Genomic DNA, 14,336 nt, shown 5'->3' with positions numbered 1-14,336 from the left:
ACATGAACAATTGTACTGGCCTTAACTAACATTAACAAAGATTAATAAATCCTGATGGACTATATTGCTCATTGTTCATAGCTAATGCATTCCCTAATGCTAACAACCTTTTTATAAAGTTTTGCAATTATTATTATTTATTTTCTTGCAGTAGGCTATAGGATAGCACTTTACTTGAAGAGGTGTTCATAAGACTGACATGACACCTTCATAATTATGACATGACACGTCAAAAGATTATATTTAACTTTATGTATGTGCACAATCCATAAAAAACTAACAGAACTTGTTCTTCCTCGCAAGAGGTTTCTGAAATTTTCTGACATTGAAGAAAATAAGAGAGAAAATGTAATTACTTTAATGTAATTAACTGTTTTTCCAGCGATATGGACACAACACTGCATGGCTTAACCCATTATTGTACTGTTTTTGTTTCATTTTACGTGAATCGGACTCCAAATGCAATAAAATATAATTTATCCATTTTAATTATTGTTATTATTATTATTGAATAATTGATTTTATTTGTTAAAGCAACACCAAAGAGTTTTTTTTACCTTAAAATAACGTTTCCAAAAAAGTTTCAGTCGTTCATCCACTCGAAACAGGGTGAACGGCACTTTCACATTCGCTTTGCAGCCCTCTATCGGCCAAAAACGCACTAAAGAAGTTTCCAACCGTCGGGTCGCGGTCCTGTAGTTTGAATGAAAACTAAAAAAAACTTGCTTTACGGCAGACCTACAATCCAGAGCCAGCTTTGCTGCAGTAGGCTAAATTATTTACGACAGTGGTAATGGACAATTCCGCTTCCAACCTGTAGGGGGAGCAAAGAGCAAAAACTCTTTAGTGTTGCTTTAAACACATGGAGGAAACTTTAAAAAAACATTATGAATTGAAGAATATTCATGACATTGCTACAAAACTTTATGACAGAGTATTAACACTTAATGACATTTTAATGACAAATTCAATTACTGTATTACTGTAAAAAATGGTCAGTTATGTTGTCTTGGTAATGTCGAGTTGTCATGACAAGTTAATGTCTGACGTATATGTTAATGTCAAGTTGTCATAACAAAGACATTTCTAACAATGTCATCCTTGCATTAAAAATGACATAATTGAACAAATTACATAATGACAGTTGTCATAAATGTGCATAAAATCTCCTTTATGTTCATGTCATGATTATATAGGTGTTATTTCAGTCTTATGAACACCACTTCAAGTAAAGTGTTTCCGGCTATAGTATGTAACAAAGTATATTGCACTTACAGAAAACAATATTTAATAATAATCATACAGTAACTTACAAAGAGAGTTATTAAGCAAAATATTTAAATTGATAAGATACCCTTTTATATTCTTATTTTGAATGCTACAATCATCGTCATAACATGGCTGGCAACTTTTACAGCTAAAATCAATATGCAGAAACATTGCATAAGACTTTTAAAAGTGAGGTTAATCTTGTAAGTTTGAACAAATTGAAATGTTATAAACCTGTATACTCTGTCACATTGGGAGATTTAAGTCTTGCAATGATTCACAAGTTTACATTAAGCCTCTGTTGTCAATCTATATAACATTGGAATATGAAATCTTCACATGTATAGGACTTCTCCATAATTTTATGAGTAATCAGCACCACTGTTTAATTCATTTAAAAGCATATTAAATTTAACCTGTAATATAGACTTTTTTAAAGGGGTTTAATGCTGTTCTATACTGTATGTAGTGTTGGTAGGTTTTTGGATATGGTGCTGGTAAAATGGCTTCAGTGTTTATTAACACGTCCAAGTACGTCATGCTTAGCTGAGTCATTGTCACAAAGGAAATAAGTGCTTGTGATTAAAGTGAAATGTCTCTTGCAGCCTCTGAGGGATTATTTAACTAAATCAGCCCTCGGATGTCAACATCTTCTTCACTCCCAATCCTGCATTAGAAGAAACAAATCATATATGAGGCAATGCCATAAAACCTTCGTACCTTCATAAATACTAATTGAGCTGTGGTATTAAACAGGATTATATAACAATCAATAACAACAGTTAAATAAGTAACACTTTACCATACATTTGTATCTGTTAACATTAGTGAATGTTTTGGCAAATATCAATTTACATTTACCAAAACAGCATTTTTTAATCTTTGTTAATACAAGGTAATCCCAATATAATTGATCATTTTAGTTCATTGTGCTTGAACTAATGTTAACAACTTCTGATTTTAAAAATGTTTAGCAAATGCTGAACTTAACATGAACTTATATTAAGAAATGCTGTAGCATTATTGTTCAACGTTAACTAATACAAACTTATTGTAAAGTGTTATTGATAAATCACTCCATACCTCACCATAGTTGAATTTAGTTGATAAGATATTTTATATTTTTCATATATTTTTTCTTAATCTCTTAAAATGCTTTTATCCTGTCTTGAGTAAATGTTTTTAGTCTTGAATAACATAAATATCTGATCGCAATAAAACAGTTTTGTATAGGGTCTGGACTGTTGTACAATACAAAAAAAATCCTGTGACAGATGGCTAGTGTGACAGGCATCACTGTGGTCTAAGCTCTCATAGGAATTTACTGGGAGGTGTGTCCAAAACTGCACACTGCATTGCTTTTCTCACAGATCTCAATGTGAGCTTTCAATCATTTCTGTCCTCTAGATTTGTATCAAGATGAGATGGCACTTTTAGCAATATGGCAATTTGCTTACAACTGACACCCCCATCTCCTATTTTTTATTTCAAATTCCTATTCAATAGCCAAGATGATAACCGGATGCCAGTGAATGCTTTCAGTATGATGAGGTTATGTGACAACAACACATCATACCACTGCTGGAAAGGTCCATTGTCTCATATAGCCTAAAGTAACACTTACTAAAATAGTAGACAATGTATACAGTATTCATTATGTAAGCAAGCATTTCATTCCAAACACATGCCCAAAAATGAAGATCTTTATGAGAAAAAGTAAAAAAAGAATGATTGCAAATGAACACACCTGAAGGAATGCAAGGGACGTCATTGTGATTTTGAGAACTGATTCGGTTCTGTTGCTGACCAAAGACTTCTGTGCTAAATCAGCAGTTACACTGTGCTGAGATCATTTGTTGACATGTCCTTACTCTAGGCTGTAATGCTTTGTCGGCATTTCACTAGAGTTTATGTCAGTGATGACCCTACTGCAGCATAAATTCCTTAAACTAGAGTCTCCATAAAAATAATTTACTCTTATAAAAAGATTTCCGTCCCCTTTCCTTCTATATGTCCTCTAAGAAATAAAGCCATCACTGTTGTCATAATGCCAAGCTTGCTTGTAAACAATGACCTCTTTATGTACAGTTCTCAATGCAACAAGCCAGCCAAGTTGCAAAAAAACGATCATGTCCAACATTTGACCATCCAAACATCATAGAAAGTTCTTTGATTAACTTTTAAATAATACAAATACATAAAAATATTTCTTTAAATGTCATGATAAAAATGATGCAGCATCATGAGTAAAGAAATAAATATATGAAGTTGGTTACAACACTTGAGGGCAAGTCCATCAATTTTGTTGTAGTTTAGTGATGAGACTAGTATGTAGGCTCAAGCACAGCTTACTTCTAAACACATGTGCATTTAGAAAGCAAAAGATGCACAGCTGAAGGGCTCACTTCTCAACCAAACTTGCTTTTAACTGTGCTTCCAGGGCCATCTTGTCAAATGTGCGCATATTAGTTTCTTCCCGAACACGGTCTCGCACGTGGAAAGAGGCACGTGCCACCGATCTGGCGCTTTCCAACACTGCACGCTTTTCTCTGAAAATCTGTTCGCTTTTTTCCAGTTTGCGCTCTATGGACTGCAACAATTCTAACCGCCGCTGTTTCTCCTCCTCCTCTACACGTTGACGGTTAAGTCTTTGAAGTCGTTCCTTTTCCTGCCTGCTCAGCACTGCACGCTGGGCCTTCTCCCGTGCCCGTTCTTCAGCTATTTGTATTGCTTGCTGTGCTCGTTTTTGGGCCTCACGAGCCTTTGCCTCTGTCTGTTCCTTCTGCTGCTGTTCACGTAGCTCAGCGGCCCGTCGTGCCTTCTGGATCTGCTTCTCTTCTCGCTTAGCCTTCTCCTTTATCTCTTGCCCACGGCGTTCCTGTATCTGTTCGTAGTTCTCCAGAGACCTGCTCAGCTTCTCTTCTGCGGACCTCCTTGCTTCTTCCCGTTCGTCCGCTTCACGTCGCGCAATCTCTTGGATGAGAGCTGCATGCCGCCTCTTCTCAGCGCGGTTGAGTCCGCGGCGCTCCTCTTGACTTTGGTGCTCCCGCTCCTGCCGCTTCAGCTCAGCAATGGTCAATTTCTCCTTCAGAAGAAGCTTCTCCTGCTCAAGTATGGCTGCTCGCTCTTCCTCCAGAGCTTTGAGGTTCTGTTCTTGTAGCGCTTTCTTGTGTCTCTCCTCACGAGCTGCTTGTTGCAGTTTCTGCAGTCTGCTGCGCTCTTGTTGCTCAGCCAGCTCGCGCCAACGTTCCTCACTTTCCACCACTTGACGAAGTTTCGCTTCTGCAGCCACTCGCTCCTGCTGATTAAGCCAGCGCTGCCGGGTAGAAACTTGTGACTGCCATGCACGCTGACACTGTTGCACAGCTCTCTGTTTCTCCCGTTCTTCACGTTCTCGACGCAGCTCCTCTAGTCGCCGTTCACTGTCCCATTGCAGGTGTGCTACGTAGCGTGTCTGGCTCATAATGTCCTCCTCTTGGAACCTGGCTAGCATCAATGCAGCAATCTTTCGGTCACGTTCTGGGACAGCTTTAAGTCCCCTGCGTTTTACCTCCTTTACAATGCGTTCCACTTTTTGCGTTGTCTGTGGAGAGTGACTAAGGTCTCCCAAGCTCAGACTGCGACCCATCAGTGAGTTAAAGGTAGCTAAAGTGCGGGCACGAGGGCTTGATGTCTTAGCCCAGTGATCTCTTGTCCCTTCCCAGCTATAGGACGAAGACGCGGATTCTGATGAGGTACAAGTGGTAGTTGTGGTGTTAGTGGTTGAAGCAGTAGAGGAGCAAAATGCTTCACGCCTCCTTTGCAAAGACTCCAAAGAGTGGCTTCTGCATCTAACCTTTGATTTGGAAATAGCGTGTCCGTTGTGTTGTGCAAATGAACTTTTGATGTCATTGGCTGGACTCTGGATAGCAGATTTTGACACTATTGGAGCAAGTGAGGTTGGTGTCCTTGGAAAAGAAGATGGTTTAGGTACTGATCTGGGGAAAGTATTGGCAGTTTTTGTTGGAGTACTGGAGACTTTCTTTGGACCTTGACCTGCTGAAGCTGAATGCAATGGCTTTTGGATTGCTAAAGGCTTTGGTCCTTGAGGTTTTCTCTCAGATTCTGCTTCAAAGGATTTAGACTTTTTTGCTGAAGTTACTTTAACAGTATTAGCAGAGTTAAGTGGACTAGCTTTAGTGACAGGAGGAGAGCTGGAGGTGGACACGTTTGTGGACAACTTTCCCGATCCTTGTGTTGTGCTTTTAGGTGTTGCTGCTTGCTTTTTGGGTACACCAATGCAAGCAATTGACTGTTTTGGGACTGGGATAGAATTAGTTAAACTGTTATTGTTCTCCTGAGACAATTCATCATTTACAGTTTGCGGTGACTTCTCTGAAGCCAGTGGACTACTATTATTGTTCAGAGCAGCCTGCAAAATCCGTCTCTTCTCCTCTCTGATAATCCGTTCTCTCTCTTCTCTGCAGTGACGAAGTTTAGCGTGTCTATCTCTTTCATATATCTCAAACATTCCTGTGGCGACGCGCATGCTGCGGCCTGGAGCCTCACGGGCAAAATCCGACAATGGTCGTGACAGAAGCTCTACCGGTTTCACTCCACAACGTGCACATGCCTCAAGTGAGCGAGGGCTTGTTAGTACATACCGGCTGCCTTCTGCAGCTGGCGAATCAAAATTGTAAAGGTCCAAATGCAGTTTTAGCTCTTCTGGTTGACTGCTTTGTGGCTGGCATGGCTCCTGAGAGCTCAGTACGGACTCAGTATTGAGCTCTGTTTGTGGGCAGGGATCCACACTAACATTATTCTCTCTATCATCACCTGGCTCAGGTAGACAAGGGGCTTCAGAGGCTGCAGCGGGGGTTTCAATCTGAGGCCCTCTGAATTTACTCTGGTCGTCAGGTTCCAGTGGGTCCACCATGGTTTGCTGTACAATCAACAGAAGAGACAGAGAGAATGAATACTGCAATGCTGCAATAACAGTGCTGAATGACCCACACACAAATTGTCTAGAATGGAATCACAAGGGTTAATGTGTTCTGTATAGAGATTAAAGCTTAAGGGTGAAATTTAAGGTTGAAATATGCTGAAAAGCTTGCACATTTTTAAGCTATGCTTTCCGTATGTGATCTATCTATCTATCTATCTATCTATCTATCTATCTATCTATCTATCTATCTATCTATCATGCCTTAAATGTCCAGCCTGTATTACACATCATAATCAGGGCATGATCAGAAAAAATAGATCACCCTACTCATACATTTTAATATAATAATAATAATAATAATAATAATAATAATAATAATAGTAACATTAAAGTTGCATACAGTAACATCATTAAATAACATACATGACAATTTACTATTTGATCTATACCAAATTTCAAGATTGCTCATAATAAACATAAGCAACATATTATATATTTGCAGGCCTCAACTTTATTGATAGTGTAAAATATACTATGTAAGCTTAGATACACCCTTTACAGTAGTGACACTAACGTTAATGTGTATAGCAAGAAACATAGTATATAACGTCCACAGTTTTCTAGGCCCAAAAAGACAGATGTTGTTTGTATGGTATAGAAACGTCAAAAGAAACATCAAACGTAATACATTTAAACCTAAAAACACACAAACAGCACCGTCTGAAATCGCGTCCACGGCAGATGCTTCTTAGACGCTCCCCAGTACAATAATATCGGATTACAATAATGCGCTAGAAATCAGTTGCCTCCAAGCAACGCAATACGAAATTCTGCCCAAAATCTCACGTTTGCAGAACAGGGTCTTACCAATATCACGTCCCACGCATTCAGAGCTGATCGGGTCACTGATATTTTATCTCGTCCTCATTAAACGCGCTTTACATTGTGGTCGGTTCGGTTTCCTCCAGCAGTCAGTCTCCACCTGCTGTTTGACACACTCGCATCCAGGCCGTCAAGCATCCGCGCTCCGCCTCCGCTAAAAATAACACATACGTTCAGCTCTTTGTCCCCGTGTTATGAATGTTTTGCCCACGGCGAAAAGTGTACAGATAATGTGGGGCCAATATGTCTGTAAATAAGAAACGCTGTCACGTGAAGACAAGGATGGGAAGAGGGGTTGTGTTGCTTGTAATTTTTTCATTTTCCTTAAAAATGTTTTTTGATTCGTTTTGTAAACGTATAGAAAAGTACAAAAAAAATAGGGAATTAAAAATATGAAAAAACGAGGTAAATGGGTAGGTAGGTATTCGAAAAACATTATAACATCATTTTATTAAAATTGTAAAAATGGTATTCATTTTTTATAATAGTACACCCCTTAAAAAAACAACAACAACAACAACAACAACAACAGCTTGCAATAGCCTAATGCCAACATATTTTTTTGTAAAGTTTTGTGAAAGTATTTGTTTAGTTACTATTTACAGATTTGTGGAATTAACATTTTGACAGCATCTGTTCATTATTGTATTACGTATAAGCGTACACTAGGGGACGCTATATGAATAAAGATCAAGTGGGTCTAAGTAAACTGCGTTGCTTAGTGGCCCGAATCTTGTAACAATAAATTTCACTCAAATACATTTCATATCATAGATTGTTACAAAATATCAAACTAAGTTTAACTTAGGTGACCTAAACATAAATATTTGTTTAAACCTGTGTAGCCTATAAATACTCTGTGGTCTGATTTGTTTTAGCTAACATTTTAAAATATATTAATGATATTCTTAATGAATAACAATAATAATAATAATAATAAATATTAAGTATCAGAATTTTGATTACACCTGACATTTGACATTTTCATTCATTCATTTAGTAGACGCTTTTATCCAAAGATACTTTTAAGCATTCAACATTTTGCCTTAATTTGCCTAAATAAAATAAGAATGTAAAATGTAAAATAAGAATATAAAAATGAAGTGGACAGTAGGTCACATAAAAGCTAATATAGGCTAATAGAAACCTACTGTGTTCATAAAATGTACAGTAACATTGAATTCTTATACACTTTCACCCCACTCATGCACACTCCACCAGCCTAGTCATTTGTGTCCTGTCATTTCAAAAATGTTTTTTTTTACAACAAATTTGCCTGAGAAAAAAGTGCATATTCATGAAACATTGGCGGTCGGTGACTTCTATTCCGAGGGGCGCAAATTTAAAATAGGTTCGTAGTGTCGTGTGTGTTGCACCTCATTTCAAAATATGTGTCTTTGCGTCATGTGAACCATGTGCATCATGTGTCTTGTCATAATACGTGCCTGCTGCACACGCGTTGAAAGAATTTATGATAAAAGAGATGCTTACGTTCATGAAATACTCACAAGACACTAACTTAACACCAAACTCTGATTACACATGAGATTAAGCAAGTATCTGGCAAACGTGAGCATCTCTTTTATTATAAACCTCTTTGAAGTGTCTGCAGCAGGCACGCACTTTGACATCATGCACATAAGTTTACGTGACGTGCAAACACATATTTATGAAATGGCAAGTCACACACATGACGGGCTACATACATCTTATAATGAGCTTTGCATTGTGCATAATGTTCATGAATTATTATAAATAATGAGTTATTGCATTTCCACCATAACTTATTTCTATGTAATTTTGTAAAATCCCAACAAATCCAGGATGCGTTTTGATTCCCTGGGCATCTGGAGAGACTGTCCAGCAAATGCTTTTCAAAGAATAGGATAAGATAACTGGATGAATCTGTGGTGGTGGTGGTGACCCATTAAACTTTTGACCCAGTGTAGGAATAGTGTAAGTTTATCTGACCCCGTTCGTGCACTGTGGTCTATCAGAAAGCCTGTGACATAAGACAGTGTGGTGGCTGTCTTGTCATTGGATAGCATGGGATTTGAAAAAGGGAGTATTGGGAATGGAAGATGCAACTAGTCACTTCACAGTTCACTAGTGCAATGGTATGTCTTCAAAATTGTGCTAGAGGTGGGGGTTAAAGAGAGTTTGCTCAGTGTAGTTATGGAGCATTGAAAATGGTTAGGGTTCATTGATTAGCATATGGAAAAGTTTCCATGCCCTAATCAAGACACAACAGATCGTTTTTATGCCTGATTTTTATTTTCATCTGGATTGCATTTCAGTTATAAAAAAACTATTAGTTAATTGAATGACATCTCCTTCATGAACCGTGATGTAATGTCCGGATTCCTCCGAAATAACAGTGGGATACAAAAAGCTGACATAGTATAAATTGCATGCTTTAGTAGAATCTTCAAGGTTACTTTGATTATTCACAATGGGGCAGTAATCATCTAGTAATCAAATACTAATTTCATTGAAATTTTAATTATGAAATGTTACATTTGGTGTCCAGTGTTGACAGTACTGACAAGCTAAATATTCAAGCCTATATCTTTGCATCTGGGATGCTTTATTCACGGATAATACGACATGATGTATCAGACATTTCTTTTCAGTTAATAAACATATGAATACAATTATTATACTTAAAATATATTTCCACACAAGGCTACATTCTGGATGAAAAGCCCAGTCATCCACACATTGAAGTCTTTTGAGGTTGGATAATAGTGTTTGGAAGCTTTAGTAGGATTTTTTAGCATTCAGAGATGTTATTCTGAATACCTTGGTTGTAACGACTGATGCCTTTTTATCATCTCAAACCAGTCTGCCCATTCTCCACTGACCTTTGACATCAACAAGGCATTTTTGTGCACAACTGCCACTCACTAGATATTTTCTCTTTTTCAGACCATTCTCTATAAACCATAGAGATGGTTGTGCGTGAAAATCCCAGCAGTTTTTAGAAATACTCAGAACAGCCCCTCTGGCACCAAAACCATGCCATGTTCAAAGTTACTTAAATCCCCTTTCTTCCGCATGCTGATTCTCGGCTTGGACTTCAGCAAGTTGTCTTCACCACGTCTAGTTGCTGCCATGTGATATATACACTCACCTAAAGGATTATTAGGAACACCATACTAATACTGTGTTTGACCCCCTTTCTCCTTCAGAACTGCCTTAATTCTACATGGCATTGATTCAACAAGGTGCTGAAAGCATTCTTTAGAAATGTTGGCCCATATTGATAGGATAGCATCTTGCAGTTGATGGAGATTTGTGGGATGCACATCCAGGGCACGAAGCTCCCGTTCCACCACATCCCAAAGATGCTCTATTGGGTTGAGATCTGGTGACTGCGGGGGCCATTTTAGTACAAGGAACTCATTGTCATGTTCAAGAAACCAATTTGAAATGATTCGAGCTTTGTGACATGGTGCATTATCCTGCTGAAAGTAGCCATCAGAGGATGGGTACATGGTGGTGATAAAGGGATGGACATGGTCAGAAACAATGCTCAGGTAGGCCGTGGCATTTAAACGATGCCCAATTGGAACCAAGGGGCCTAAAGTGTACCAAGAAAACATCCCTCACATCATTACACCATTGCATTAATGAGAAATTGAACAGGTGTTCCTAATAATCCTTTAGGTGAGTGTATATGTATAAATATACACACGCATGCACACACACACACGCATTACGATTTACGCATTACCTTTGGGGTAAAATGTGACTTCACAAAATCCATCCTTCGACAAACAAATAACATGAAACACTATGTGAGCAGACATGTAATTACAGACTCCAGCCAGCTCTAGGACCCAGCATTGGTGAGGAAGGCCTGTCCTTCCAAAGACCTGGACCTCTGAATGCCCCCAGTTCACATTTCTAGCTTGGTTTTGCCAACACCAAGGGCCACGCTTTGCTGACATTTTGACAACTTTGCGCTCTCGACCCCTTGCTCCTTCCCCATCCTCCATCGGGCTGGCACAGAGGGAGTGAATCTCCCCCTTGCCGTTGGGGTGAAGTTCCCTGGGACCAAGCTGTTAATTCAATCAGTAGAGTGCTATGCTCAATTAGGCACTCATAAGGGCCTAGGAAGGGTCTGAGGCCCCAGCAGAGGGCAGGCAGCCCTACCCCTGAGAGCCATTAATTGTGGATGACAGTGTGTAAACACTTGGGTGAATAGGGAGTGCAGGTGTTGGACACACCAGTCATTGGACACTGTCTCAACAGTTCTTTCACACCCCACTTTCCTCTGAACTTACTTTCTTTCTTTATGAATCGCTCTTCGTCTATTTGACAAGGCAATTGAATAATAAGAGTCTGAGTGAATGATAAGGTAATCTGTTAATGTTAACGTATGTGTTAAAAGGTTTCCCAGTTTATTTAGGGACACCAGTAAGAATGTGTAAAAGCTGAAAAGGCCAGTAACTGGACCATCTGAGGTCTTTGGCCAAGGCTGGAATCACGTGACTCCTCCAGATACGGGAGCTTGTGAAAACTGCAGCCAGTATATGTAAAAGACATGGAATTCAACAAATGAAATCCAGATGAGAGACTTTAAAGCGAAAGGGCTCTCCATCTGACCTCACATTCTCTTGTTTGAAGTCCCCTCTCTGTCCATATTCTTTCAGCCTTTTCCTAATTCTTCTGCGATAAGGTCAAAAAGGCACTTGTGAGAAATATGGACAAAGACATACTGGACACTGTTCACATCTGTAATGTCTTATTTATGAGTCCCCAAACACATAGTCCATTTTAAACTGATGAAGTAGTAAAGGAGCTCATACGTATAGACAAAATTGTGTTTCTCTTATCTTAAGCATTTCTTATAGACAGCAATGAGAAAAATTGGAGACTTTAAATGCCTTGAACAGGTATGTATGCATCGAAGAGTAAAATTTTTGCCAAGGACATTAAAGGAATCTCAGGACTGGTGTAGACGTCTCTAAAAGCTGGTAAAACCACAATAAAGCTTAGTCCAGATGTCTAATTACAAAAGCTGTAAATGAGTTTAACAGCAGTAAGAGCCACCCAATTTAAAGTACAAAGGTATTAGGGACACTTAACATAAAGTGGGCCTGTCATAGTTATCTTAGACATCATAATAATACAAGGGTATGGGGCAAAAAGACCTCTCTTCTGTAGTGATGTAATGATTAATGCCGTGAAATGTTCAAAGCTGGCAATAATTGCATTTTGAGTCGGCAGGGTGCCCGTAGGTTTGGGCTGGCTGGTCTTGTCTACAGACACCTGCTAATTTTCTGTCGGCTTTGCTTGCTATAAACAGACAGTGAAACGCCATTGAGGATCTGTCGAAAGGGTCGGTGTGATAATTGGGCAGCACAATCCTTTATTTCAGCTCTTATTTTACTCTGGCCCTTGTCAGACATTTGTTTAAAGTCCAGCCAAATGACAACAGCAGTGCTCAACGTTTGTCCAAAAACAAATTTTCACACACCAGAAAGTGTCTTTGTTTTGCACGGTTTAAAGAAAGGGCAGGAGCAAAGTGGATACAACACATAAAGTGATCTCGTTAACATTCCATTAGACACTCCTTTGCCTGTCCCCTCCCCCCAAAAAACTTTACACAGTCCCGGTCGGGCAAGGACCAGCTGGCACAGCAGAGTCCCAGGGAGAAAAGCGACTGGAAATCCACGACAGATCAAGGTATATCTCACATCGCAATGTCCAATAACAGCAGAGGCAGCTCTGAGTTCTGCTTGTCTGATTAACTGATCCAATATATAAATACATGGACGTTGCCGCGTTAGCTTGGTTTTATCCATCTTTTTCTTTCCTAAATTTCAATTTGGTTTGGGGAAGGGGAAAGAATGGTTAAAGTTTAATTTAAACTTGACAGGCTGAAATGTTACCTGATCTTTATACATAGTACATAATTTTTGGTCTTCTGCAAAGAAATCTTAATATCCTATAATTTTAGACAGACACACAGTATGACCCTGTGCGTTAAAATCCAGTCTAAAGTTTTATTATCGAATTATGGTTTCACATGCAGGCAGGGTCAAATAAATGTAAACCCGGAATGACAGGCCTCTAAAAATATATATTTAAAAAATGTGTTATTTGCACAGGTTTTGTAACTAGGGTTAATAGAAGATGATGATACTGTATATCATTTACACTGTAAAAAAAATCTGTAGAAATATCCATGTTATTGCAGCAGGGTTGCCGGTAACTTACCGTAGATTTAAATTTATGTTATCTGGCAAGAGTTTGTTCAAAGTTAACCTTACAGAATAAAACTATACAATAACAGCCTCATGCAAAGCATTCTGGGAACCAGAAGTCATCATCAACCTTTTTCTGTTTTTTGCTTCAGATTTTGTTTCCCAGAATGTTGTGCTTGATGCTGTTTTTTTAGTTATACTCTGTAAAAACAAAGACTTGTAAATGTGTAATGTTCATTTACTTTGAACAAAATGTTGCCAGTAAATAACATTTAAATCTACGGTAAGTTACCGGCAACCCAGCTGCAATAACACTGTAATTTGTACTGTACATTTTTTTACAGTGTAGTTTATTACAATATTTAACATATGGAGGGCATTTTTTAGGTTACTTCGAAGACAATTTTTCTATAACCAAAAGTCTTCAGTTCAGAAACCACCATTCAGTACCATGTACAGCCAATATTGCCCAGGAAAAAAGATACACCTCATATAGTTCACAGTACCCACGGGGCATGTTGCTCTAATGGGAACCTTCTGTTTAGTCACTGACTTGAGAATGCAACATTTTCTTTAACACATGAAAACTATGTAAAGTAAGACGTGGTTGAAAATGTATTAAATATATTGTGTTTATAATGTATCAAACAAATGTATGTCAAACACTTATCTAAAACTTTTCTAAACACGCGTTTCTTGAAAAAAAATGAAACTGCAAAATAGACCTACTAAAACTAGAAATTTAACATATGTCAAGATATCAAGTACATTCAAATATAAAAATATACCGTATCATATAAAACTCCAGTCTCTTCTTTAATAATAAACTGCCATACTACAATAAATACCCGTAAAAAACGAAATCTGTTGTAAAAGAGTTGTGTCATGATCGTAGAGCATCGTGCGTCATTACACTTGCGGTAACCAAAGTCTAGTGATGATTAATCCTCCACCCCGTTAAAGCAAGCTGTCATTGGGCCGTTTAGATGTCAGTCGTACCATATAATCCCTCCTCCTGAGGTTTTAAACGCGTCCCAGCGTTAAAG

The 14,336-nt window shown here is 38.5% G+C and overlaps 1 protein-coding gene across 1 annotated transcript; it reads right to left on the bottom strand.

Annotated features, from left to right (window-relative positions):
* Nucleotides 1-1,271: 1,271 nt before the first annotated feature.
* LOC141362611 (coiled-coil domain-containing protein 177-like) lies at nt 1,272-7,331 on the bottom strand. The gene is made up of 3 exons (XM_073864912.1): nt 7,061-7,331; nt 3,017-6,190; nt 1,272-1,936 (listed from the first exon to the last, which is right to left on the bottom strand). Exon 2 carries the CDS (start codon nt 6,182-6,184, stop codon nt 3,671-3,673), a length of 2,514 nt encoding a protein of 837 aa, XP_073721013.1. The 5' UTR covers nt 6,185-6,190; nt 7,061-7,331; the 3' UTR covers nt 1,272-1,936; nt 3,017-3,670.
* Between the last annotated feature and the right edge of the window lie 7,005 nt (nt 7,332-14,336).

The sequence above is a fragment of the Misgurnus anguillicaudatus genome, unplaced genomic scaffold (assembly GCF_027580225.2).
Source record: "Misgurnus anguillicaudatus unplaced genomic scaffold, ASM2758022v2 HiC_scaffold_28, whole genome shotgun sequence".
In the NCBI taxonomy this organism is placed as follows: Eukaryota; Metazoa; Chordata; class Actinopteri; order Cypriniformes; family Cobitidae; genus Misgurnus; species Misgurnus anguillicaudatus.
Note: the sequence above shows the minus strand (reverse complement) of the source record. Positions and strands in the feature narration are given on the sequence as shown.

Excerpts from the sequence above, each read along its gene's own strand:
- LOC141362611 (XM_073864912.1), bottom strand. The coding sequence starts at position 6,184 with ATGGTGGACCCACTGGAACCTGACGACCAGAGTAAATTCAGAGGGCCT.